The 26,205-nt window shown below is 45.0% G+C and overlaps 2 protein-coding genes across 5 annotated transcripts in view; one reads left to right on the top strand and one right to left on the bottom strand.

The window, feature by feature from the left end:
- The window catches only part of sgsm2 (small G protein signaling modulator 2), a 94,868-nt gene extending 77,291 nt beyond the window's left edge, over window positions 1-17,577 (top strand). For 2 of the 3 annotated variants that reach the window (XM_084949913.1, XM_084949912.1), the window contains exons 10-24: window positions 197-360; window positions 1,284-1,416; window positions 1,623-1,757; window positions 4,765-4,933; window positions 5,495-5,559; window positions 6,414-6,559; window positions 8,950-9,078; window positions 9,167-9,349; window positions 10,534-10,920; window positions 11,102-11,226; window positions 13,275-13,357; window positions 13,549-13,658; window positions 13,742-13,838; window positions 13,953-14,120; window positions 14,434-17,577. In XM_084949913.1, the coding sequence (XP_084806039.1) occupies window positions 197-360; window positions 1,284-1,416; window positions 1,623-1,757; window positions 4,765-4,933; window positions 5,495-5,559; window positions 6,414-6,559; window positions 8,950-9,078; window positions 9,167-9,349; window positions 10,534-10,920; window positions 11,102-11,226; window positions 13,275-13,357; window positions 13,549-13,658; window positions 13,742-13,838; window positions 13,953-14,120; window positions 14,434-14,522 (2,183 nt within the window). In that variant the 3' untranslated portion in view covers window positions 14,523-17,577. The remainder of the gene's footprint in view (window positions 1-196; window positions 361-1,283; window positions 1,417-1,622; window positions 1,758-4,764; window positions 4,934-5,494; window positions 5,560-6,413; window positions 6,560-8,949; window positions 9,079-9,166; window positions 9,350-10,533; window positions 10,921-11,101; window positions 11,227-13,274; window positions 13,358-13,548; window positions 13,659-13,741; window positions 13,839-13,952; window positions 14,121-14,433) is intronic. The other variant, XM_084949914.1, reaches the window with a different exon arrangement.
- Window positions 17,578-23,372: 5,795 nt separating this feature from the next.
- The window catches only part of tpst1 (tyrosylprotein sulfotransferase 1), a 41,251-nt gene continuing 38,418 nt past the window's right edge, over window positions 23,373-26,205 (bottom strand). Inside the window, exons 4-6 of one of the 2 annotated variants that reach the window (XM_084949916.1) lie at window positions 25,132-25,182; window positions 24,558-24,626; window positions 23,373-23,858 (exon numbers count right to left, since the gene is read on the bottom strand). In XM_084949916.1, coding sequence (XP_084806042.1) covers window positions 24,591-24,626; window positions 25,132-25,182 — 87 coding nt within the window. In that variant the 3' untranslated portion in view covers window positions 23,373-23,858; window positions 24,558-24,590. The remainder of the gene's footprint in view (window positions 23,859-24,557; window positions 24,627-25,131; window positions 25,183-26,205) is intronic. The other variant, XM_084949917.1, reaches the window with a different exon arrangement.

The following is a 26,205-nucleotide window of genomic DNA, read 5'->3' as shown; positions in this document are numbered from 1 at the left end:
TGTCATGAAGAATCTGTGTTTCATGATATCACTGATCATGACAAAGTATACACAGAGAATCCCTCTCCTCCTTTTCCATTTCTTACATGCACAAACCTTCAGTTTCTTTTTACAGTATCACAGTTTATGTCTTGTCCACTATTAAAAGACAGTATTTGATCCACTTTGTTCTTTTCTTTGCCTGTTCATATTCCAGCTGACTGTGGGGGGACACTGGTTCTGGTCAGTCAGGATGGGATCCAGCGGCCACCCCTGCACTTTCCCCCTGGTGGTCACCTGCTGGCCTTTCTCTCCTGTCTGGAAACGGGCCTGTTACCACGGGGCCAGTTGGAGCCGCCTCTCTGGTCCCAAAAAGGAAAGGTAATAGCATGATTCAGGTTACAAATGAAGATCAGAAAACACTAAAATAAAATAAAGCACAGTGAAGTGCGGGCACTGTAGAATTAAACTAACACCAGAAAGGCCGTCAGACTGTAGTTATAGGACCTACAACCTACAGAGTAAATCTAACTTTGAGACAATCTGAACACAAGACCAAAAACTCAGAGTTTAAACTTTGTGCAGGTGATGAGATGATGCTGTGACCAATAAACAGTTTTTACATCGAGCACTTATATTTTGAGGCTCCTTAGACTGCCGATGTCATGAAATGGTATCAATACATAAAGCCCAATACAGCAGATGTGTGTAGAATCGAAACCTCTAAACTGTGAAGGAATTTCAAAATTTTCTATTTAACTAAAGTTCGTCACCATCAACATAAAACTCAGCTGCCCTGCGTCAAAAAGTAGTCCCCCCTCAAACCTAATAACTGGTTCTCCACCCTTAGCAGCAACAACTGCAATCAAGTATGTGACAGAACTTTACTGTTTCACAAAGAAGAGCAGCTTTGGACTTTTATTCCTTAATAAATGAAATCACTACATGTTGTATTTACTCGGGTTGAAACGGTGGGACAAACGTGCAAGTAGCCCAGGATTTAGACTGCTCCAGATTTGATTTTTCTGTCTACTCGTGGCGCTTTTACATCAGTGATATCTATAATATGAGCACAACCCCCCTAACCCCACCTGCAAGTCAGATGGCACGTTTGTAAAACCAGCCAATCAGAAGAATGGTGGCATAGTCAGTTAAAACAGCTGTTTTAGACAACAGATCAACCAAAGGTCTTAACCGAGGCGGCTCAGTGTTGGAGAATCCCACAAAGCTAATTTAAGAGCGTCCCATTAAACCTGTTTAAGTTGTGTCTTTGACCTGCATCACATGCTAAACCTGTCCTACAGGGAAAAGTATTCCCTAAACTGAGGAAGAGGAGTAGTGCTGCCAGGCTTATTGACCAGGAAGCCAACTGCGAGGAGCAGTCGGCCGCCGACTACGTGTTTCGCATCGTCTACCCTGGATATCGATACGAAGCCAGTAAGTAACAGCGCAGGCTCCCACGAGGCAGACGTAGCTGCTCGTAACCAAAACGAATCTTGTTTTGTGGCGAACACTAATCTGATTAACGGCTACATGAATGTGTTTGTAAAGCACCCTGGTTTCTTTCCCACAATACTCTTGCAGAGCCATGCAGGGCACCGCTTTTCTAACTTTGTTCTCTGTTGTCCCACCGGTGCTAACAGTCACTATAAACTACCACCACACCACGGGCAGCCGCGCTCCATCGCTGGATGATGACGAGGAAGAGGAAGATAGGCTCCATGCTATGATCTCAATGATCTGCTCGCGGAACCTCACAGACCCTAATGTCATGAAAGGTTTTTATCACCTTAACACACCTACCCGACCCTGCTGCCCCACCCTCACCAAACCCTGCTGCCCCACCCCGAGACCTCACCTCCGCTTCTCCTGCTCTTTCTTGCCTCCCATTATGTTGTCTCAGGCCCTCTCCACCTCCCAACCCCACCCGTTCCAGCTTCGTCTGCCTGTGTATGTTCTCCCCGACTCCGAGCCCAACAGTGTAGCATGGGCTAGGGATGGTTGTGTTAGCAACTAAACAAAACCAACGAGCAGCGCTTAGAGCATTAACATATTTATGTGAGATCACGGTAGGATCGTCAGCAGTATACTGCACCATAGACGTGGACGAGGGAGTTTCTTAATGAAAATCGCCACAGATTCACAAATAGATGGAAGAATCTTTTGGTTGTTTGTCCTGTGTTGATAATGAGTTCTGGTTGGTGGAAGCTGCAGACTTAAATATGATTTTCATTTTAGGCCGCAACATCGTCTCAAACAAGCTAAAGGTCTTCTACTGCCTCCATCGAGGTTCTGGTTGAGTGCACTAATCAATATTTCATATGCATCATGTAAAATGAAAGGTGTCCTTATCATTTCCAGCCTACAGAAAATTAGCCCCACATTAGAACCATGAACAGAACTCTTCAGACTCGTCTAAGTAAGAGGCTTTTGTTGTTGTTTGCTCTTGTACGAAACACTAAATTCTTCATTCATTGACTTTGTGTCCAGCTGCACCACATGAGTTAGTAGCTTCTGGGAGTTTTTAGGGCACTGGGTCAGAAAAAGAAGAAAAGTACCTTCCAAAAATGTGCACCTGTTTGCAGTTAGCCTGTTGGTTATTTGGTCCAGAGTTTGTGTAGCTGACTGACCGTAGTGACTGCCTCATGACACATCCATTAGACACCGGTAGCATATCCACTACACAACCCAATAAAAACTCGCTAACGTCCCTCAGAGTGACAGCTCGAACTCAGCTGCTGTGGTTTCTTTGCTGCAGCTGAGCCGTCAGCAGGGTTATGAAGCACTGCTAAGTTGTAGGTATTCATCAAAATGTGAAGCAGCTAATGTTCGTAATGTAACTATGTTACAAGTGCTCTGACACGCTTCTTTGTAACCTCTGTAGATCTTTTTGTTAAAAAGTTTAAAAATGCTACATTGTAAAATGTCTTGAAACAAAAGAGAGTTTCAGTGATTTTTGTTGTGGTCGAACCATTTTCCCCAGTAAACGTTCAGACGTGGCTGCCCTGTTGGTAATATGGTGAGGTAACACACGAAGGATTTTTCAGTTAAACAGACTTTTTTAACTTTGTGTAAGCAAAATGAGAATAAAAGAGTAATTTAAAAAATGGTTGCATTGCTATGACAACACAGTTTCTGGGGAGCACCGCGGGGGCTCCGCACAGTGAGCAGCTCAGGGCTTTTTTAGGATACTTGTAGAGTCGGATACAGCAGCATCTCAGCTTATCTCAGGTTATCTGTTCAAGCCACAGCATTCACTTCTAAATAGTATTAGTGAAAGTAGTTTCTGTTCTAGCTGGAAGTTGGACGTTAAGAACGCGCTGCGGTCACGCGTCTGGTTAATACTGCAGCAGCCGATAACAACCTCCCCCCGCCGCCTTCTGTTCCTGATTTCACTCTTTGTGTTTTCTCTCCATCCTTCCAGCGCTCAGTAACACAGATAAATCCACTTCTTACACAAACCTGTGAAAGACAGGAAACACGCTGTCTGATGAGCAGACTTGTTTTATAGTCACTGCAAATGTCTTTCAGCAGGTTTCAACACAGATCCAAACTTTCCCAGGTGTCCTCGCCTAGCCCTAGGGGCTGCTTTGCATTCTGGGATGCTCCTTAGAGTTAAAAAAGGGTTTATCTGTTGAAGCATGCCCGAGTCCTGTTGGGTTTTCTCTGTCGTGACTCTTTCTTTTTGCACTCTGTTTCCTTTTGGCTCTTTCTTTTGTCACTTGCGACATGCTTGACAGTGTTTGCATGTCTGCGCCTGTTTGCTTCTTTAGAGAACGACTGTGTGTTTCTGCATATCTGTGATGGACTTTCTCACAGTCTCCTCTGTTTGTTTTTGATTTCTCTCTCCTCTCCAGTTTCTTCTTCTCTGTTCGTGCAGTCATTCGCTGCAATGCTGTTCACTGTAATTCTTCACTAACCCCACCACCCCACCCTCCCCTCGCCCCGTCCTCCACCCCTCTCATTATGGTCCTGTGGGGTTCCGCAGTAGTTGAGACGTGGAGTCCTGGTGTGAGCGGGGTTGCGTTACTGAGCCCAAAACCAGTTGTCGATCACGTCTAGTCCCAAAGTAAATAAGGAGGGGCCGATGTCGGTCTTGCTCCGGCACAATTTCTCTTTGCTTTTTTGCTTTTTTCGGTTCTGAAACTGACTTTTTTATGGGGGGGGGTTATCGAACGACCAAAGCACAGCTTCATATTCATGACAGGTCATCAGCTCCAACCTGAAGAATTAAGGTGAAGAGCATTTGTTAATGTTTTCTGATTTCTTCCCTCCCCTGTGTGTGCCCTGTTACCGGTGTCCATTTGTTTTGGTTGTTTCGAGAGGATTTCTTTTGACGTCTCTTGTCTTGTTCTGGTTTTATGCATCCTGCACGGCCTGAGCGTGAGCCTCGCCCTCTCTACTGTCAGTTCCTCCTGTCTTCTGCTCTCCCGTTCACCTGGAGCATCGTCCCGAGCTCCGCTGTCTCTCTTGCCTCCTCTCTGAATGAACTGAACCAGCATCCTCTCAGCCTGTTTGTCCCACGGCACTGTTCCCGCTTCCCAAAACCATCCCCTTCCACTTTTGGTTTCCTTTGTTTTTCGAGCTCTCATATTTAACACGAGTCTAAAACTCTCCATCTCCTCATTTCTTAATATTGTGATGATGTATTTATGGTTGAGCTGAGGGACTAATGTCATAATATGTAAGGCTTAGCCTTTCACAGTAGAGAGGAGTGTCGGGAAAAGAAAAGTGTCTCCGAGCACTGAAACGTCTCTGTCTTCTCGTTTTCCTTCTCTGGCTTAGACCACGGGGACATGATGGACACGCAGGGCTTCGGAGGCAGCCCGTCGTCGTGGCAACAGGCTGAAGTCACCACCCACGAGTGCCAGTCCTGCTCCACCGCTGGCAGCAACCTGTCCTTTGACTACGCGTCTGGCTGTACCTGCATACACGACCCGTCAGATATTCACACGTATGCATCAAAGCAGAAGCTGCACACGATTTGTTTAAGCTACCTGCAGCGTTGCATTAGCTTACAGGAGTTACGGTCGTGGGGACTCATTGTATAGATTTGAGAAAATAAAAGTAATCACATCTTGTAAATGTAAGAAAACAGTGAATTTAACCAAAGTTTCTATAGTTAAATATTGTTGTATTTAAGAGCCACGTGAAACCAGTACACATCAAGAGTAAAAGAGATGTTTAAATATTAAAATATTCTTGAAGCCTTTATTTATTTAGTGTTGATGTGATGCCATACTGAAGATACACACAGTGTACATGAGGTAGGACGAACGGGCCAAGAGCAGAGCTTTACTGTCTGTGGAAATAATCAGCTGAACACACAGAAAAGTATCAGCGATTTGAGACGGCCGTGGCTTCTTAGCTGTAACACAGTGAGAGATTGTACTGAACGGGGATCTTCACAGGTTATCTGTGCACTGAGAAACCACAGGCACGTACAGATCGATGAGACAGATCCATCTTCTGGAAACGTGTGACGATAACAAATGATTTTCTTTGCTTTCTCCAGTATTCCTCTGAAGATGCTCTGCCAGAACATGAAGCGGCAGATAGTCTCCAGAGCCTTCTATGGATGTAAGCACACTTTATTCATGCGCTTTGTTTCGAGTGTAATCTGTGGCCAGAGCCTCGTATCGTATGTTCCACCTGGACTTTACGGAGATGTTCAGTGTTGGTTTCAGTGAAATTACAGTGATCTTAAATTAACAGTTTCATATATTCAATATGTTTGTGATGTAATGAAGAATTAATTCATAAATACCGCCTGTAATAAATACTAGATTAGATTTTGTGTCACACATAATAAGTTGATTTATTGAGAACCTGCTGACCTGTGCGACCCTTTGAGTTGCCTGAACTAATTCTGCGCTTGCTTTTTGTCCTTATGCACCATCTGCATCTCATATGTAATAAATCTGATGTGGTTACATATTCTTCTACATATTTTTCTATATATTCTTCGAGGGTTTAGTTTGTTTCAGATCATCAATGTTACATTAGACAAAAAGTTTCAGTCACAGTTTTAAATGATTCATTAAGTTTTCAAACCTTTAAGGCCTCGTGTGAAGAGATGAGTGATTCCTCCACGGTGATGACGACTCATTGCCGGTTATTGCAAACACATGATTGTGCGCTAAGTGTGGCACAATCAGTTCGTGGGTCTAACTCAGTTCACTTCTATTTATATAACACCAAATGAAAAACAGTTTGGATAACTTTTCCCTTAATGAATGAAATGATCATTTCAAAACTGCATTTTGTATTTACTCTGGTTATTACTGTCTAATCTTAAAATTTAGCTTGATGATATAAAACATGCACGTGTGGCAAATATGAAAAAAAACGATGAAATCTGTATGTTTCAAAGACTGATTGGAGCTAAACGTAGTCTCATCCTGACCCTACTGTTGTGCACATGTGCCCTTCAGGGCTGGCATACTGTCGACACCTGTCCACAGTGCGGACTCACCTGTCAGCTCTGGTCAACCACAACATCGTCCCCCCAGACAGACCCTGCGAGGCATCCGGGGGCCTCAGCAAAGAGGTGTGGAGCAAGTACCAGAAAGACTGCAAGGTGGGTGCAGCCATTACTCCTGCAGGCCCTGCAACATAACGAGACTGCCCGTCCCTCCTCAGTCTGACACCCCCCCACCTCTCACACACAATGGCAAATTTAAAACCCAGACACCACAGCAAATTGCCAAGTCATCATCTTGTCAGGGATATTGATCAGCACTCAAAGACACAGTAAGTTACGGCTGTTTTGTGCTGTGCAGGGACTCTGCGAGTCGTATTTACAGTAATATTTGAGAAAGTGAGGTCATCTGATCCACACTGTGAGAAACGCTGCTTCAGAGAATAATGAGGAGCAAAGCAAAGCATATGATGATGGAGAATTAGCACAGGACATATCTGCTGTGCTGCATAAGAAACACAACTGAGTTACTGCGTGGGAGGAGCTGCACTCATGCTTAACTAGGAGTTTATTTATCAGGGACAAGTACAGGAAAAAGTCCAGTTCATGTGCATATAGTTCCTGACACCAGCCCCTTGATTGGTTTAAAAAGTGCCCGTCAGGAAGGAGGTCCTAGGTTTGAATCCACCATGTGGCGGGGCTTTCTGCGCGGAGTTTGCATGTTCTGCTCGTGTCTGCGGCTTCCTCCCACAGTCCAAACACATGCAGTTAGTGGGGTTAACTGGTGATTCTAGAGTGTCTGTGGGTGTGAATGTGAATGGAAGGAAATCGTGTCTCATCAGGCGCAGTGGGCTGTACTTCCTCATCAAGTCAGATACATAAAGCATGAAAAAGCAGAGTAACTGCTGAATAACTGTGTAAACTATAGAGGTCATAAAACCTTTGTTGCTCTTATTTGCAGATTACTAATTCATGAAACTTCTTGCCTAGAATCTACATTTTGTTTAATCTGAGCGTTGGGCTCTGTGGAAACCCAGAACCTACTAATTCCTGTGGTGATTTGCACACAGACTCGGTTTAATGCAACTGATGGGCTTTAGCATCCTTCCCAAGGATACTTAGACATGCAGACTGGGTTAGTTTGGGATTCAACCGCTGACCCGGTCGACCTCCTGAGCGATGGAAAAAAATCCCTAATAATTCCTCCCACCGGGATCTCAGTAACACATTCCAGAGCTTCAAGCACGGTCTGCTTTATTTAACTCCCAGTGAACTTCAGAGGTGCAAATAACAAGTAATAGATAAGAAGCTAAAAAGCTATGAAGACGACGGGAAAGGATACAAACAGCTGGAACAATATGATGAACAGTCCTGTCAGCGCTGACTCTTTTCTGAATGCACCCCGTTACACATGACAGCTGTATGCAGTGACACCTTTCAGTGAACAATAGTGTGTTTGTGTCCTGAACAGACGTGAACACGACGTACACGACACGCCCGCATTGTCCTGCTGGCCCGAACAGCTACTAGCATCAAACGCAGCTTAATCCTCAGCTGAAAATAGAGCCCAAGCAAATGCACTGAATGTCATTAAACTGTTAACAGCTGGAAATTGATTAAATTTTTTAAATAAATTAATGAAATATTAAACTGTTCTGAAAGACTTTTACCAAACATGGTCGAGAAGCTATGAAGTCTGAGACGAGGACAAAAGGCTAACTATAATGATCCCAGCGATATCCTTTCATCACTGCAGCTGAAAGTCGTTCACTCCTGTGTGGACAGACGTGAGGCTCTTCTAAGCAAAAGTCTTTCGCTTATTGTATTTAAGTTCAAATCCGATGTTAGCTCTGCTTAAGCCAGCTGTATGTGTGAAGCTGCATGTGTCTTCTGAGCAGAGCCAGGAGGAGGAGAAAGCTCTGAAACTGAGTAGTGCAGTTAGAGCGGTCTGAAGCTGACGTTTGCAGACCCCAGTGTGTGACTGTGTCCATGCTCGGTGTGAGTATCCACCATTAAAACGCAGCAGTTTCAGAGCAGCGTGTTCCTGCACGGTGCTGTAAACCAGCATTATTACCTGTTGTGTTTGTAAAGCACAACAGTTATTAACACAAAGTACACCAAAGCTGAACTTCGTGAGCCTCGGTTTCCTCATCCTGCACTCATATATCATTCCACCTGCTGATGGAGCATATTAATTGAAAGTGGAGGATGGTGCACTGCTCCTGCTGTCTCCACGCTCTCCTTCGCTCTAATGAAAAGTTAATGAGTTTCAGTGAAATGAAGTCTCCGTGTGATACCATCGCAGCTATTAAAGCAGCCACCGTAATCATTCATCAGCTCCAACAAAGTCATCATTACTAATTTACACTCTATTCATATCTGTGTCGTTTATCTTCCGCTCTAATCTACGTCTACTCCCGTACGGAGCTCCATCACTCTTTCACTCCTTCCATTATTGATGCACTTCCTCTTCCTCTCAGGCCTTTTCTTGTCTATTATATTTCCTCTTTTTTGCCTACCTTCCTGATATTGTGTGTGTGTGTGTGCAGAACTACAAGGAGCTGGAGCTGCTCCGGCTGGTTTATTACGGTGGAGTGCAGCACGAAATCAGAAAGGAGGTGTGGCCTTTCCTTCTGGGACACTACAAGTTTGGCATGAGCAAAAAGGAGATGAGCAAGGTACAGTGCACGTGCACGCACACACACACGCACACACACACGCACATTCTTTGAATTTGCCCTGAAGTTAGTAAAACCCTGTGTGAAGATCGATGCAAAGATCAGCGAGCGGTACCAGCAGGTGATGCGGGAGTGGAAGGCCTGCGAGGTGATCGTCAAGGAGCGGGAGAAGGAGATGCAGTCGGCCATCTTTGCCAAGCTCTCCTCGGGCAGCAGCATCGACAGCCACGTCCTGCGGCTCGTCCACAGAGACTCCACGCTCAGCAATGAGGTGAAGGGCTCAGAGCAATACAGCATCCACTCAGTGATACACTTTATTAAGTTGGGGGTGAGAGTTTATTAAACGTTATTATAAATCTGAATATCCGCTGTATGAGGTGAGTTTCATACAAGCAATATCCAAAGTCTTTGTTGGGTTGTCTGGGTGAACTTTATATTATCCTCAAAACTTCATTTGGTATCAGCAGCATGCAGACGCGCTGCACCGTGAGCTCTGTTATTATCTGTTATCTTTTCATTTCAGCCTGTGTTGTTTTGCATTAAGCTTTGAGACGTCAAACTAAAACCTCCACGGATGGAGCAATAAAACATGTTAGTGGCTGAATTATAGACACTGCACGTCTCAGTGTTTCTGCATAAGATGAAATCAGTAAAAAATCCGGATATATTGACTCGTTTTTAAAGAGATCAAACTGGCACAAACAGACTGAAGTATGATTAATGTTCACCTGGACAGTGAGTGCTGTGATGCTGTTTTGATGGTTTCTGTAAAGCAGTGTGAAGTAACAAACAAGCAAAATAAGATTCACTCTACAAAAGTAGGCTGCAGACGTCTTGGACAAGCTGTTAGTCAAATAACAGCAACAGTGTTTGACAGATGATCTGATAACAATGCTGCAAAACGCAGCAGCCGCACAAAGATCAGTCAGTGAGTCGATGTAGCAGAGGTGAGACAACGCAGCCGTGCCCCCACCTCAAAGAATCACATGCATAGTTAGGTTTATATGCATAGTTAGGTTTATATGCATAGTTAGGTTTATATGCATAGTTAGGTTTATATGCATGCTCAGTCGTCCAGTAAGGAAATCCCAAAAGGCTGAATCTGCGTTTTCAGTGGGAGAAACCAGCCGACTGCAGGAACAGTGGGCTGTGAGGTGATCATAGGTACCGTTCACAGAGAGTTGGGGAAGGGCTGCACTCACCTGACCTCACAGCCCATCGTTCCCTCAGTGGTGCTAGTTTCATTGTGCAAATGTCCTGTTTATGAGCGATGAAACGTTTCTCCCACTGAGAACGTCCAGGTGAACAGAACCAACCTTTTGGGATTTACTTAATCACACATTATATTGCATAAAGCACCTCGAGGCTTCTGTTGTTGTAATTTGGCACAATATAAACAAACTGAAGTGAATTTAATCGTGGGAATCTCTTCTGATTCCTCCGCCCCCTTTTCAGGTGTTCATGTCCGTAGATGAGCAGGATGCAGGAAGCCAGGAGACCCCCAGCGGAGAGGACAGCACTCCCACAATGACCAACCCGGTGCCCCCCGTGGCCCTCCCACAAGAAGAGCGTCCTCTGGTAGAATTCGATTCCCCCGACTCAGGGCTCCCCTCCTCTAGAAACTACTCTGTGACCTCTGCTCACTCCCAGATCCTGTCTAGTATTGATGACGGTCAGAGCACAGAGGAGGAGGGTGGGGGCGTGGAGGACGGCAGGACTCCCAGTGAGCTGGCGGGGTGCCGGGACTCTCTGACGGAAGACAGGCTGTGCAGTCAGCTGGGCAAACTGGTGACCAGTGGAGCAGCTGCTGAGGGGACGTCACCATCGCTCTCTTCCTATACAGTACGTACAGTGTGTGCATACATTATGTCTGTTTATGGGGCTTGTTTTTTGCATTGATGCCACATGATCAGAACAAAGTGCTTGGTGAGTGACACCAACCTACAGTCTGTGTTTGATGGACACACTGTGCAGTAACACTGAGCAGATTCCACACAGCAGAAAACAATTTTTCATTTTCCAGATCGAGTTGTTGGACACGGTCGCCCTCAACCTCCACAGAATAGACAAAGATGTCCAGCGCTGTGATCGCAACTACTATTATTTCACCACGAGCAACCTGGAGAAACTCCGCAACATCATGTGCAGGTAGAGAAAGACCTGAAGACGGAAGAAGATCCTTCTCTTGTTTTATGACGATGATTCAAATCACTGAGTGAAAAAATGAAACTGCAATGTGAAGCTTTCCAGCAGAAAGACAAACCTGTTTACTTGACGTGTCACGTGATGCTGGGTTTGATTGAAATGACCAGAGTCAGGTAGTCGCATAAAACCAGAACAGGTTGGTTTCTTTTGCTGTGAACAAAATCAAATCCACTTCCTGTAAATAGTTTCAGTCAGCCTTTACTAACAGCTGCTACTGTTGAATATCAAAGAAATGCATCTGTATCGCTCCGTGGTTTAACTGGTGTGGCATCGCAGGCACTGGGTAAGGTCTCTGTTAGTAAGAAGGCTGTAAAACTGATCCAGGGTCAGGTGCAATGAAGGGTTCTCATAAACGGATCTGTTCTTGCTTCCTGGTGAAGCGATGCTCTGCCTGTCCGCAGCTTTCACACGTTCCAGTGACAGACAGCTCAGTACTAACCCATGTTTGACACCCAAGTCTGCTTTATGGACCTCAGTGCTAAATGGCATCATGCTGCCAGGGCTATGTAAGACAGGCCTTTAAGGTGGAATTAATTAAGCCGTTATTTAAAAAGCCATCAATTATAGACCTCAAAAATTCTTGTGAGTAGTTGTAAAACAGCTGATCATCTGCAGAGGAGCTGCTTATTTAAGAAGTGTCAGAGTGGGTAGGAAAATAGTAAAGCAGTGAGCTGACTGCAGATCTGCAGAGCTGTAGATCTGAGATGTACTCTGAGGGTTTGGCTACTCTCTTCACTTTTTGCTGAATACTGTATGTACAGGAGTATTAGATGATGATTAGATGATTGCTAGGGGTGCAACGATGCACAAAATTCACGGTTCGGTTCGATACTTTGGTGTCACGGTTCGATATTTTTTCGATACAAAAAAAATGTTCATGCCTTTTTAATTTGTCATTTATTAAAATTATAAATATATATTTTAACTCAAAAGTACAGTTTTTAAATTTAATGTTGCTGAAACAACAAAGTAATAAAAAAAATAAATCTGATGGAGAAATCACTCATCTTTGGAAAAGAGAGTTTATTACAGAGAAATGTCTCTTTCCAAAATAAAAGCTATACTATACGCTTCTTCTGGGCTATATTCTCAGCAGCATATTAAACATATCAGGTCCCCATAAGGAGAATCCTGTGCTAACGGCTGTCTAAATGACTCGGGTAAAGTTTGTAGCATGCGTGCTTGTTGTTTTTGTCTGCTTCCACTTGTCTTTGCACGAGGATGCTGTCGGAGTAAATGTGCAGTCATATTCGTTGTGTTCCCACTAGTGCTGTCAGCGTTAATCTGAAATGACGTTAACGCCACAACACGGCAAATCTCCGTTAACGAGCTACCGCGGATCGCCCCGTGCGTGGGGCTGGATGGCCAACACGTTAACGAGCTAACTGCGCTAACGCACTAGTTCCCACCAATGTAATTGAGCATTGCGTGGCACAGCCAACATACTGTTTTACTTTAGTCCATGACGCGCTTACCTTCAGGGTCATACGTCACATGAAAACCAAAATAGTTCCAAAGGCCAGATCTGAATGAGGGTGGTGGAGGTTCAATTTGCCATGTTGCAACGAGAGCTTAGCTTCTGTCTTGCTAGCTTGCGCTGCGCTCAGTGGATCTGCGCTCGACTACTCCGCCTAGGCTGCACTGTCGAGCGCAGATCCACTGAGCGCTCAACACAGACAGCATCGTCAGAAGGAAAGTTGATAAAAGAAATTAAAAATTTTGTATTGTTCGATACATATGCGTACCGAACCGAAAGCACTGTATCGAACGCACCCCTAATGATTAGTTGTGTAGTGATGAGTAGGTGCAGAAGGTGGAGGCGAGTATTTTACAGAGTGAGAAGAAGCAGGTTTTATCTCCAGTCGTGTTTGTGTTATTTCCAGTTTCTAGCGTTTTATTTGTGGAGAACGAATCACCAACATTTACAACAACTACCGATGTGTGTGCTCTCTCTTTAGTCCGTCTCTCTTGTGCCTCTCTCTTCCTGGCAGCTATGTGTGGGAGCATTTAGAGATGGGCTACGTTCAGGGCATGTGTGACCTCCTCGCTCCGCTCATGGTCATCCTGGATGATGGTGAGAGAAAAGAACTGAATTACTGTGAGCTCACAGATCAAAGCCCTGCCTAACAATGAGAAGCTAAAAAGCATTTGTCCGTTTAGCCAGTAAACACATATGCAGCAGCAGAACGCTTGTTTTCATTTCTGCGACAGTATTTATTCCAGAACAAATATTCAATAAATGATCATTAACTGTGTGTGTGTCAGAGTGCCTGGCGTACAGCTGTTTCACTCAGCTGATGAAGAGGATGAGTCAGAACTTCCCTAATGGTGGAGCCATGGACTCGCACTTTGCCAACATGAGGTCACTGATCCAGGTGATGGATGATATTCATAGAGTGAGTATCAGAGAGCGAGAGATGCTCCAGCTAACAGCTCCTGGTGTTCTGTGTGATGGCAGATCCTGGACTCGGAGCTGTTCGAGCTGATGCAGCAGAACGGAGATTACACTCACTTCTACTTCTGTTACCGGTGGTTCCTGTTGGACTTCAAGAGAGGTGAACACGACATCCTCCTCTCACGTGACGTTTCTGTTTTCCGAGCGCAGACAAAGTGTGCATGCTGAGAAGTGCTCTTTAGAAATGCCGATTACAGAAATGTGCTGTGTGCAGAGCTGCTGTACGACGACGTGTTTGCGGTGTGGGAGGTGATCTGGGTGGCTCCCAGGATTTCCTCGCAGCACTTTGTCCTCTTCCTGGCCTTGGCGCTGGTCACAGTTTACCGTGAGATCATCGTGGACAACAACATGGACTTCACCGACATCATTAAATTCTTTAATGGTAGGACGCACATTCATACCTGTTACTATTCTGCCATGCCCATCGCTGGAGATCAGAAAAGTGCTCTGAAGTCTGAACAGTGAGTAGAAAGCTTCAGTGTCAGTGGGTCCGCATCTAGAATCTGCAGCGTGGCCGTTAGCGCTGCCATGTTCTCCCTGTACCTGTGTGGGTTTCTTATATAATCTGGCTTCCTCACAAACACACGCATAGTTCAAACTAATTTCAGGGGTCATCAGTTAGCTGCTGAAATCTACAAACTGTGCTGTATTTCCATATTGGTAGCAGCCTCTCTAACAGCCTGTCTGATCCACAGAAATGGCTGAGCGGCACGATGTCCAGCATATCCTGAAGGTAGCACGTGAGCTGGTGCACAAAGTCCAGTCTCTGATGGACAACAAGTAACTGTGATGAAGAAGGCAGAAAGAGGAATGGGAGGATGCAGAGGGAGAGTGTCTGACCCTGCTGGAAACTAGAGCACTTCCTGCCTCCACTTACCCAGGCCACAGCCGGGTGGTCGAGGCGTCCCTTTTCTCCAGATGAAGGCCCCGGGAATGGGGCGGCTGCTGGAGCTCGGCCCCGATCTGTTTACATTGCCCTTCACGTGGAATGCCCATGGTACCTGTTCGGACATGTGGATTTGTCTGCATGCTTGTGAGTTTGATCACACTGTGAACGCATTCTTGAGTTTCCCCAGTCCTACAGAGTTTGCGTGCGTGCATGAAACACACACACACACACACACACTATCACAACTCAGTTTTCTAAAGTCGCACTCTTTTCCTCGACTCTGAGACAGAACATGTTGGATGGCTGTCAGGAAAGTTGAGGCTCTGTGTTTGGGTTTGTCCATGCAGTGCCATCTGTGGCCACTAGAGTGCAGGATGTACACACATCAGAAGACTTAGCCACGAAGACGTTTTCATTAGTGACCAAATGGACTGTGCCAACGACCTTTTCATGAGTGTTTTCTACAAGCATGTGTGTTTTTACCCCCTCTTTTCTTTTTGTCCACAAAGTCATTATGACACAAATGTTGCCTTTTTCAGTAACAGCCCAAGGTACTTACTTGCACTTTGTTGTGAGCGGGTCCTTCGCGGTCCCTGTGAAGGCCACGCCACAGTCTGTGGGGGCCGGAGGAGCCTGCGAGAGGCCAGACCGTTTAGAAACTCAGGATGAATTGCAGCCAGCTTTTCTGAACATGTCGGTCAGTGTTTGAAGCATGTTTACTCCCAGAGCACAACAGGAAACGCAAGCACACGAGCCTTCCTCCTTATCCTCGCAATTTTAAAAGGGCCACAGCTACGTTTGAGAGCTGCACCTCAACTTATCTCAATCAGTTTCACCTTGAGTTTAAATAGTTTTTAGCTCTTTTTGTGGCTGCTCATCAATTTCAGAGAGCCAAAGGTTTCCGGCACAACGTCACCTACATCCAAGGTGAGCAGGAGAAAGGTGGTGAAGAATCCAGCGACACTTGAAACACTAGGAAACGACTTTACGTGTCGGGGTCATTACAAAATACCAAACAGTTTGTGTTTGCTATTTCTGGCTTCGCTGAGCCTACAAAGACTGACTGAGTTTTCAAAGGCAGACTAAGAAGACAAACTGATCTAATCAGGATTAGTTGAATTAAAATGTAAAAACTGATTTATCTAGCAGTGTTTGGATATTTTTATGAAAAGAATGAAAATCACTTCCTTGAAGGAAACCTCAAACAGCTGGACTGTAGTTTAGCAGACGTCACAATAAGATCATAGAATCGAGTTAGTGTTGTAGTGCTGTTTGTTCATAACTTACAGCTTTTTCCAGCTGTTTAAAAACAGTATTTAACAGTTAGTCAGAAACATGTACCTTTCTTGGTTCCCCGTCCCCGAGACTTAAAAGGAAGTTCTTGTCTGATTGTTGGGGATCTCTCGCTAATCTCAAAGGGTCTTTGCCTTGCTATTAAATCACACTGAGACAACAAGTAGTTGAGCTAATTTTGTGATATACTTCCTGGAGTATAATTATTTCAGATAATCTTTGATTAACATTTAAATTTGCATGATCCTTAACTATCACACAACAGAGCTGAACTATAGTGTGAAAGCTCCAATAACCAGGTACAAGTAAATCCATTTAACTTCATAGAAAATGTCCGTTTCAGATCGATCTGTGTTGAAATGTTGTTGACATTTGGTGAAGCTGCAGGAAATAGAAGCACACATTATTAGGCATTCCCTGGGAAAAAACAAACCAGATCGAGTATATGGGATAGAACGCGAGACACGAGGATGCAGGATGTGGTTAGTGCTTGTTTGACTTTTCGCAGCAAAGAATATTCTCGGGAAACATAGACCATCCTTTCAGTAATTTCCTTTGAAACATGCACGCTGACCTGAAGGCACCACGAAGACTGTTCATCTTCCTTTTGCATTCAGAAGCACTGTCCAGAGAAGTGGTTGCAATTGTCCCTGTGAAGCCGAAGTCCAGCCTCTGAGACTCTGGGACTGGGTTTGTCTTTACAGTCCCAGGTTTAGAGAAAAAACAACAGAAATCTGAGAAGAAGCTGCTTTTAATGCCATCACTAGTGTTCAGTGGATCAGTATTACAGTGTGTTGGTGTTGGCTTCAGAGTAACAGCACATTCACGTTTGTATCTGAAGGGAGTCGGATGCTTTTTTGACACCCTCCCTGCTCTCCCTTCTTCTCAGTGTGACCCTTTATCACTCCTTAAACCGTCCAACGCGACCGCGTACGATCGGTCGTCCGACACGGACCTGCACCTGTGATTCAAGTGCCAAGAGTCTTCCCCGATCCTAACGTGTACTGTAGTCATCCTGCTCTCCGATTGCTAGTTTGATCCCAGGAACAGGCCGTGGCATTGGATGGACCTCGCTACGGCCCCTCCTCCCCGCCGCCGCGGAGGCTCGGAGGGGGAATCGGGTCCGTGCTTTTTCTTCCGATCAGGACGTTGTGTACCAAAGCCTTGAAACAGCCCCCTCTGTGGCGTGACGACAACGTGCAATTTCATACTGCATCTTGAAGACTGACTGTTTACTATTTGTGTAAAATATTTTTGGAAATGGTGTTCTTGAATTCTTTCACTACTGTGCAATTTCTGTCATTTGAGAAACCCATCAAAGTCTATACTGCTGTACATATGAACCAAAAGCCCAATATTTCTATGAAGACAGACACAACATATATACAAATACACATATAACTTATTTTGAGATCTATTTTTATGTTGGTTTTAGCAGCACTAGCCAGAGGTGTGTACTGTGCAGAAATGCAGAATGTGTGCAGACCATGTTACAGATTGACTGTTAAGTGTTCTCTCTTAATGTTGTGCACTGACTTCGAGATTTCAAATTTCTATTTATGTAGGGAGCCAACGATTGCATTGCTGAATATGTATTGGTAAGGGTGTATCATTTGCCTTGAATGTAATGTATTATTAAATAAGAAGTTGTTCATGACCCGCCTGCTCTCCTTCCTTTATGCTTTTCTTGCTAACGTGTGGACACTTTTAATAACGTCTACAGTGCCTTAAGGTTAAAAACACCTTTTGCTCTGCAAAAAATACACCTTGACCGCCTCACCACGAGGGGGCAGCATTTTATTCTCGTTTCCCATCCTTGAAAAGAAATAAAGTGGGCTGCCATCCAGCAGTTAAGTTTGCTAGTAGCTTTAATAGTTCAGAGAGTCAAACACAATAAATGTATTTTGTCAGGAACACATAACATTAGCTGTCGGTAAGATTACACGATGGAGCTGATATTTTTAACTGGATGGCAAACAAAGGTTCTGTGTGTAAAAGTTACTCACTAGCTGTCAGGAGATTGCAGTCAACCTGTTTTCTCACCCCTCCAAACTCGAGCGCATAATCCTAGCTACGGTGGCCTCTGTAGGACAAAACAATTCTGGCTGCTGTTCATCTGTAACGGACGCAGGTCGTCAGTCTACAGTTGAGCTCAACTATCAAGATTATTATGGCTGTATCCCAATTCAGGGTCTGCAGCCTTAAAGGCCGCATTTTAAGGCCGATTGACGCGACGAAGGCTGTCCCAATTCGAAGGCTGCTCGAAATGCGGCCCTCAAATGCGTCCTTCATTTCCCTGAATTTTAAAGATGTGGCGGTGTAGACTTCGTGACCCAACATATCTCAGACTTCATAGGTGGGTGTGGATAATTTTGCCGAAAAAAACGGTGGAAGCGGAGCGGCCGAAGAGTAAACTTTTACAAGTAAGTACTGAATATTATTATCGGAATTTAATCAGATTCATCAGAGGGAAAACATGATTTTAAGAACCAGAATCAGAAAGAGTTTTATTGCCAAATGTTGAGCAGGTTTACAACATTAGGAAATTGCTGCGGTACTTAGTGCAAACATACTGTCAGACAACGCTTAAATAAACATAAAATTAAAAGTGCTAAGTAGATATATACATGAGTGCAGGTGGTGATCAGTGCAAACATGGAATGATGCAGTGAACACAGTGTAGGGTCATGTGTTAGTGGTGCCAACAGTCATATGGTTATTGTTCATGAGTCCAACAGCAGAGGGGAAGAAACTGTTCTCATGGCGAGAGGTTCTGGTGCGAATGGACCCGAGCCTCCTGCCTGAGGGGAGCAGGTCAAACAGACTGTGTCCAGGGTGAGAAGGGTCAGCTGTGATCAGAGCTGCACGCCCCAGTGTCCTGGAGGTGTACAGGTCCTGCAGAGATGGGAGTCTGCAGCCAATCACCTTCTCAGCAGCAGTGGCGGTCCTAGCCTGTTTGGCGCCCTGAGCAAACACACCTTCTGGCGCCCCTCCCCCACCACACACACACACACACACACACATTAAGGATTAACCATTGACATAAAACTGTTGTCAGAACCATACTGAATTTCACCAGAGAAACACACACACACACACATATGAAGAGAGAGAGAGTGCATTGTATGCAAACAGCTACCAAACAGCCATCATAATTCATCATACAATGAGAACAGGACAAATCAACAACTGACAATGACTAATTAATATTAAAACCTGTAACATAATGTATTGTTTGGAGTTTAGTCTGTTACTGTTGCTATTTTTACCATTTCTCTTTGGAGCAACTGTGACCCACATAATTTCCTCAGGGATTAATAAAGTATTCTGACTCTGATTGTTTCAGGATGACCTGCCATTATCCAATCACACATCTGCTTACCTGCATCTTTTGCTCGTTTCTCCTCCTCTTCTTTTCTATTTTTTCTAAACTGAGCACCTGATGGCTTTGAACTTTTCTTGTCCATCTTCCATTGGTTTCAATTTTGCACTCCAGTATGAACACAAATCCTCGAGGACTCGAGGATCACCACAACATGATCTAACACACCTACACCTTAGTTCACAGATTCACTTTGTCTAGGGTGTATTTCTGGGATTTCACACAACCCAGGATTCAGATCATGAATACATAATGGGCTTGGATTTACATCATTATGAATGAAATGTGCTCTATTTGGAAGCAGCCGGCCCCTCCCCTGTCGACAGGTTGTGTGTGAGATCATCAAACTGTAAAATATAAATGTTAAATTGTTATTGATCCTTTACTCCGAGTCCTAAAGTGTGTATTTATTTTCTTACTCTTCTTATATTTGTTGTTTGTTTACTTGCACTGCTGTAGCTGGAGCCTCGTCGTCTCGTCTCTCTATATGCTGGACTGTATGTAGCGGAGATGACAATAAAGTTTACTTTGACTTCAGCAGCGAGCAGGTGCACCGAGGGCTCTCGCGCTCACTTTTCGCGTACAGAATTTCGAAAAAACATCGGTGCAAATTAGAAGTCTGTATCATGATGTCTCGTGTTTTCATGTTTGTTGTTTGGTTTTTATTTTGTTTTATTTTGTGAGTTGGCTATTAGATGCTGCTCCAGCCAGCCAGAGAATCCCCGCCGCCCCGCCCTCTCCTCCCTGTGCCGCAAGCAGCAGGCGCACCTCGCAAACGGAGGGCGCCCTTACTCCCAGCAAATGGGCGATAGAAAACCGATCGGTGCCTATGCCATTTCCAATATGCGCTGGCTGATGTCGGGGCAGCATGAGTACGAGCAATTTTTTTTTTTTTTTTTTTTGCCGATGCCCGTGATGCCGCCCTGGGCAACCGCCCGTGTCACCCGTATCAAAAACCGCTACTGCTCAGCAGAGCGCACAACACGCTGCAGTCTCTGTTTGTCCCTGATGGTGGCTCCAGCGTACCACACGGTGATGGAGGAGGTGAGGGTGGACTCGATTGCAGTGTAGAATTGCATCATCGTCCGTGTTGGCAGGTTGAATTTCTTCAGCTGCCTCAGGAAGTACATCCTCTGCTGGGCTTTCTTTATGACGGAGGTGATGGTGGGCTCCCACTTCAGGTCCTGGGTGATGGTGGTACCCAGGAAGCGGAATGAGTCAACAGAGGTGATGAGGGTGTCAGTCAGGATGATGGGGGAGTGGGGCTGTGTGCTTCCTGAAGTCCACAATAATCTCCACTGTCTTCTGGGCATTCAGCACCAGGTTGTTGTGACTGCACCAGGACACCAGACGTTCAACCTCCCTCCTGTAGGCAGACTCATCCCCGTCCGAGATGAGTCCAATAACGGTGGTGTCATCTGCAAACTTGATTAGCTTGACAGACTGGTGGCTGGAGGTGCAGCAGTTGGTGTACAGGGAGAAGAGCAGAGGAGAAAGAACACAGCCCTGAGGGGAGCCGGTGCTGATGGTCCGGGTGTCCGAGACGTTCTTTCCCAGCCTCACATGCTGCTTCCTGTCCGTCAGGAAGTCAGTGATCCACCGGCAGATGGGATCAGGCACATTCATCTGGGAAAGCTTGCCTTGGAGATGGTCTGGAAGGATGGTGTTGAAGGCAGAGCTGAAGTCCACAAACAGGATCCTGGCGTAGGTTCCTGGGGAGTCCAGATGCTGCAGGATGAAGTGTAGGGCCATGTTGATGGCGTCATCTACAGACCTGTTGGCTCTGTATGCAAAAGGGGTCCAGGAGGGGGGCCGTGAGGGTCTTGAGGTAGGAGAGAACCAGGCGCTCAAATGACTTCATGACCACAGATGTCAGAGCCACAGGTCTGTAGTCATTTAGTCCAGTGATCCTTGGTTTCTTGGGGACAGGGATTATGGTAGAGGACTTGAAGCAGGCAGGCACATGACAGGCCTGCAGTGAGGAGTTGAAAATGCCAGAAAACACTGGGGCCAGCTCGTTTGCACAGTGTCTGAGGGTGGCAGGAGACACACCGTCTGGGCCGGGAGCTTTCCGAGCATTCAGACTCTTAAACTGCTTCCTCACATCCTCACAAGGGTTGTAGTGGGAGGTGGTGGTATGAAATCCTTCTTGGTGTGGGGTGTGGAGGGGGTGTTGTAGGTGAAGTGTTTGATGGTGGTGATGGCTCTATGGAGGGGGGAGAGGTGGGGGAATGAGTGTCCAAAGTGTCTCTATTGTTGGGGCCGTTGGAGGTGTGAAGGCTGCCTGATGGCTCGTCAAAACGGCAGTAAAAGTCGTTAAGGGTGTTGGCCAAGAGCAAGTCATCAGTGGAGTGGGGGGTTTTAGGCTTGTAGTTGGTGATATTCCTAAAACATTTCCACACAGAGGCCGAGTCATTCTCTGAGATCTGCTGCTGCATCTTCTCAGAGTGCTGGTGTTTAGCAATGTCCACTTCTTTAGTGAACCTGTACTTGGCCTCTCTGTCCCTGTCTCCGCCTCTGAACGCCTTTCTCTTTTCCAGCCACAGCTTTTTGAGTTTAGGAGTAAGCCAGGGTTTGTCATTGAACGCGTTTGCTCATAACCACCTGTTGTTTAGTGTCAAATCTGCTGGCAATAACTGCGATAACATCAGGAAAAAATGAGGATGTTTATACACACGTGTTAGAGAAGACGGTGAGAAAGAAATGAAAGTATGGGTCACATGCGGTTTGACTCTTTCAAAGTAAAATTACTTTACAAGGTTCACTACGTATGTCGCCAATCTCTGGGCCACATACATAAAACACGTTTGGGTGGACGCGACCCATTTTGGCAACAGCAGCTTCCACAACATTTTTTCTATCAAACCCCCCAATATTTCTGTACCTTCAACAGCTTTTATTTAGGAGAAAGGGTTAGCTGTCGGTGATCCCAACACTTTGAGTCAAATACTTTAAAAGTACTCTTTGATACACTTGTACTTTTTTTAAACAAGCAATGATATTTTAATTTGAAAGCTTTACTCATTTCAGATACAACATCTGCTCCAGCTCAAATGATGTGGTAATAAAGGCGCGGTGTGCAATAGTAACAAGTATTTTACAAAAAAAAGCTCAAGTATTACTCGTATTTGTTACCCAGTAAGGCCATGAACGTGATGTGCTGCACTGCACATCCAGAACTTACCGTCTAGTTTTTTTTTTTTTAATTAAAGATGGTCAAACGCTTTGATTGCATCTCTTTTTCTTGCATCTCTACATAATAATGTATACTTTATGAACCCCCACAGGGAAATTGCTCTCTGCATTTAACCCATTCCCTCAGTGAAGCAGTGGGCAGCCACCAATCCAGCACCCAGGGGGCAGTGTGTTGGGACAGTACCTTGCTCAGGGGTACTGTTCAGTGGATTTGAACCCCCGACCATCCGATCATGGGGCACCACTCTACCTACTGAGCTATCCCTGCCCTTTATTTATTTTTTAAATAATGGTGCACCACTGCAACTATGACGAGACACAAACATGCCTTAAAGCCTCTAACAAAAAAACAAGTTTGCTCCACTCTCATTTTTCTTGGATCAAAATATTAGGAGCAAGTTAATATTTTTCAGTACAACTCTTGTAAAAGTACTACTTTTGTTGTCATTAAACTGATTTAATTACAGCAGCACATGGTGCACAGGTGGGCCTAACAGAGTAATCAAATCTCCTCAGATTATTTCACACAATCAGGTCATAAAACAATAATATGGTTATGCCTATTTTAGTTATACGAGTGCTTGTTTGAAGAAAAATAAAAGGGAAGAGGATCGAAGCTTAGAGCTGAAGTAGAGCGGGTCGCCTAGCGAGCAGAAGGCCAGCTGATCGATCTGCGTTTCCCCCGATGCATCCATGCAGGTGTGGGTGGATGAGGCTCCGAGTGTTCAGAGTATAAAAGCAGCATGAAAGTACCAGACTGATGTTCATAGCAGCACTGAGCTTGCTCGGTTGTTTCATTAAACTGTGATGATCACGGGGTATTTGTAAGCACATCTTCCCGTATTCGGATCATTATACACAAGAAACAGACGAGGTTTGTTTAAAAAAGCATCTTTTATCACGGTTGATACGTCAAACTGATCAGTACCCATGACATTGCACAATACAACGGCATGAAAAACAATAAAAAAAGGAAATCATCATCAAAATAGGTATTGCATCTTCCAAAAGCTAATTTTCCATTCATAAATACTTTTCCTCTAAAAGGCCAGAAATGATTTCTACAAGCTGATGAGCATGACGCGATGTGAGATGACGATCAGCAGACATTCAGTGGCGCTGACATCCATGTTTTTGTACAGTACAATGCTGAAGGCCGAGACTTCTGATGACAAGGAGTGGTCGCAGCCCGCCCGTGTGTGTGTGTGTGTGTGTGTGTGTGTGTGTGTGTGTGTGTATTTATATATTGGGGGGGCGTGTCCCAGCTGTGGTCATGTGACACTTGAGATGTGCCAAAGCTGAACAGGGCTGTGACATGACTGAGACGATATCGGCGATGCGCTGTTCCTTTGCAGCGAGTCCTGTACCAGAACAAGAGCACACACGTTATTGGTGGGCAAAGCTCACGTTAGCAGGTTTGCTGGAATTATATCGAGAACCAGGCCCTGCCTGAGCCTGGTTCTGCCGGAGGGTTCTTCCTGTTAAAAGGCAGTTTTTCCTTCCCACTGTCACTTGCTCATAGGGGGACAGCTGATTGCAGGGTGTAACTTACAATATAAAACAACTGTTGTTGTGATTTCATGCTGTTTCCAAACACATGTGCTTCATAAGCTTGACATTGTATCTAAACATCAGTATGGAGCGTCCCATCTCTAACTGCTTTGTGTGGTTTCCATGAGCTCACACAGGGAACAGGTTCAAGTGAAAAAACAAGATAATATTACAACATCAGTCAAATTAAACTATAACTTTATTCTGTGTAGTGCATTGAGGCGGCGAGACTCTGTAAGCAAACCAAAAACAAGACTTTCAGTTGTTTATATTCTTATTGGTAATTATTGGATTGCTGCAACACTAATTAAAGCAGATTTCTGCAGTATATCTTATGACGTGGTTACAGCAAATATTGGCCTCTGTGTTAATATCTGTAATCATTTTAAATAGATACAGGAGCTCTTGCTTTATTTCACCGATGTCTGTAAGCAGCAGTCCCGATGGACTCATTTTTAAACACGTAGCTAAACAGGAAGTGTATTTGTGAAATAAACTTGCTTCTGTACCTGTGTGTTTTGGTGCCCACGCTGCCTCTGCTCCTAACTGGGATTGGGTCTCTCTGCAGCCTTCTGGATCTGTACGGATGAACAGAAAGCGGGTTAGGTTTCACCGTCAGCTCCTCTGTGATAAAGCGCTTGAGGGGGAAATGCAGAAGTTTGCATCTACACCCCCGAGAAGATGCTGACAGAAAGCCAAATCGCAGCGATTAACAGACAGAGACTGATTGCGTTTGGAAAAAAAGACAACAAAGCTTCTGTAACAGAAAACAGATGAATGCAACTGCCAGGAGGGGGCAGAGGTGCTCTTCAGCCAACATGAGGCTCTGAAACCAAGAGACGACACAGTAAAGAAAGACTACCGAAAAACAAGGAGAAGGGGGGGAGAAAAAAAAAAAAGGAGGGGATTCATGAAGCAGAAACCGAAAATCAGGCTGTTAGATGGCTAGAAACTCAAGAGGAGATGACTAACTGTGAGCAAATGGAAACCTGTCACGTGACTGTCCACTGAGCTGCATATGGTTCGACTCGTATGAGAACAAAATGAGGAAAAGCTCAACAACAGGCAGGATGGTTACTGTACCTGTGGCTGTTCTTTTAGGAAATCTGGGAGCTGAAATTCACCTTTATAGACCTGGAAAAACAAAGGGCCACATTTAGAGCTTCACAGTCAGCGCTGCACAGTTCAGCATCCGGGTTTCCATGGTGACATGTTAAAAATGTAAAATAGCATTATCCCTGCCTAAGTTCAAACTCAGCCGACAGAAAGAGATGGGGGAGGGAGACTGGAGGAGTTTCTGAAAACCAGCCACAGCAGGAGGCTGCCATGAAAACATCAGATCAAACTGGAGGCAGGGGGGGTGGCCTGTAGGGCATACCTCTGCTGTGCATGTGGGATTCTCAGAATAGACACTGGGTGTTCCAGTAGTCCCATAAAAAACACACAAATCACATTTCTCACAAACGAGTGCTTTAAGCGTCTCCCTCAAAGCTGGAGATAACAAAGGAAGGATGCTGGAGCTGACGAGAGGAAACAGGAGGAAGCAAAGAGACAGAAAATGATACAAAGATTCACTAAAATGCTTCAATCCAGTTCGGCTTTCGTCGTAGAGCTACGTACGGCATTTGGATTGTACGCAAACAACAATCCTGCTATTGCTATAATATTTTGTCCCTCCTCTATGGTTTACATCTCCAGTGCCCAACAACAATAAGACTCATCGGTTGACAAAGTCCGACCTCTTCCGGTCCCAATATCTTTAAGCAGAGCTGTGCCCATCTCTGACGCCAGCTCTAGTAAAGTCAGCTTTCCATGAGCCGCTGTGTGTTAACCGTGGTGTTAACGTGTAGCATGGATCCATCCTGCCCTGCATCAACGTAGTGCAGCTGGCGGTGTAGCGGTGAGGCGGATATGTTTTTGGTGACCACGTCCATCATGTATCGATCTTCTGATATCTAATGTGTCATATGACAAAGCTCGAATGGCATCCAGAGTCCCCGGATCTGTGTCTAATAGAGCAGATTTAGTCTGTGACACACACACAGACATTTACATAACATACAGCAGGAGTTCAAGCATCGCCTCCATCTGTCTCATTATCATGCCATCTTAAAGTGGTACCTATCCATTCGTATAGATGTTGGTGGAATAGTTTCA

Source organism: Perissodus microlepis, chromosome 14, assembly GCF_051167445.1.
Source record: "Perissodus microlepis isolate ML-2025 ecotype Zambia chromosome 14, ASM5116744v1, whole genome shotgun sequence".
Classification (NCBI taxonomy): domain Eukaryota; kingdom Metazoa; phylum Chordata; class Actinopteri; order Cichliformes; family Cichlidae; genus Perissodus; species Perissodus microlepis.
This window is presented reverse-complemented; position numbering and strand designations above follow the sequence as displayed.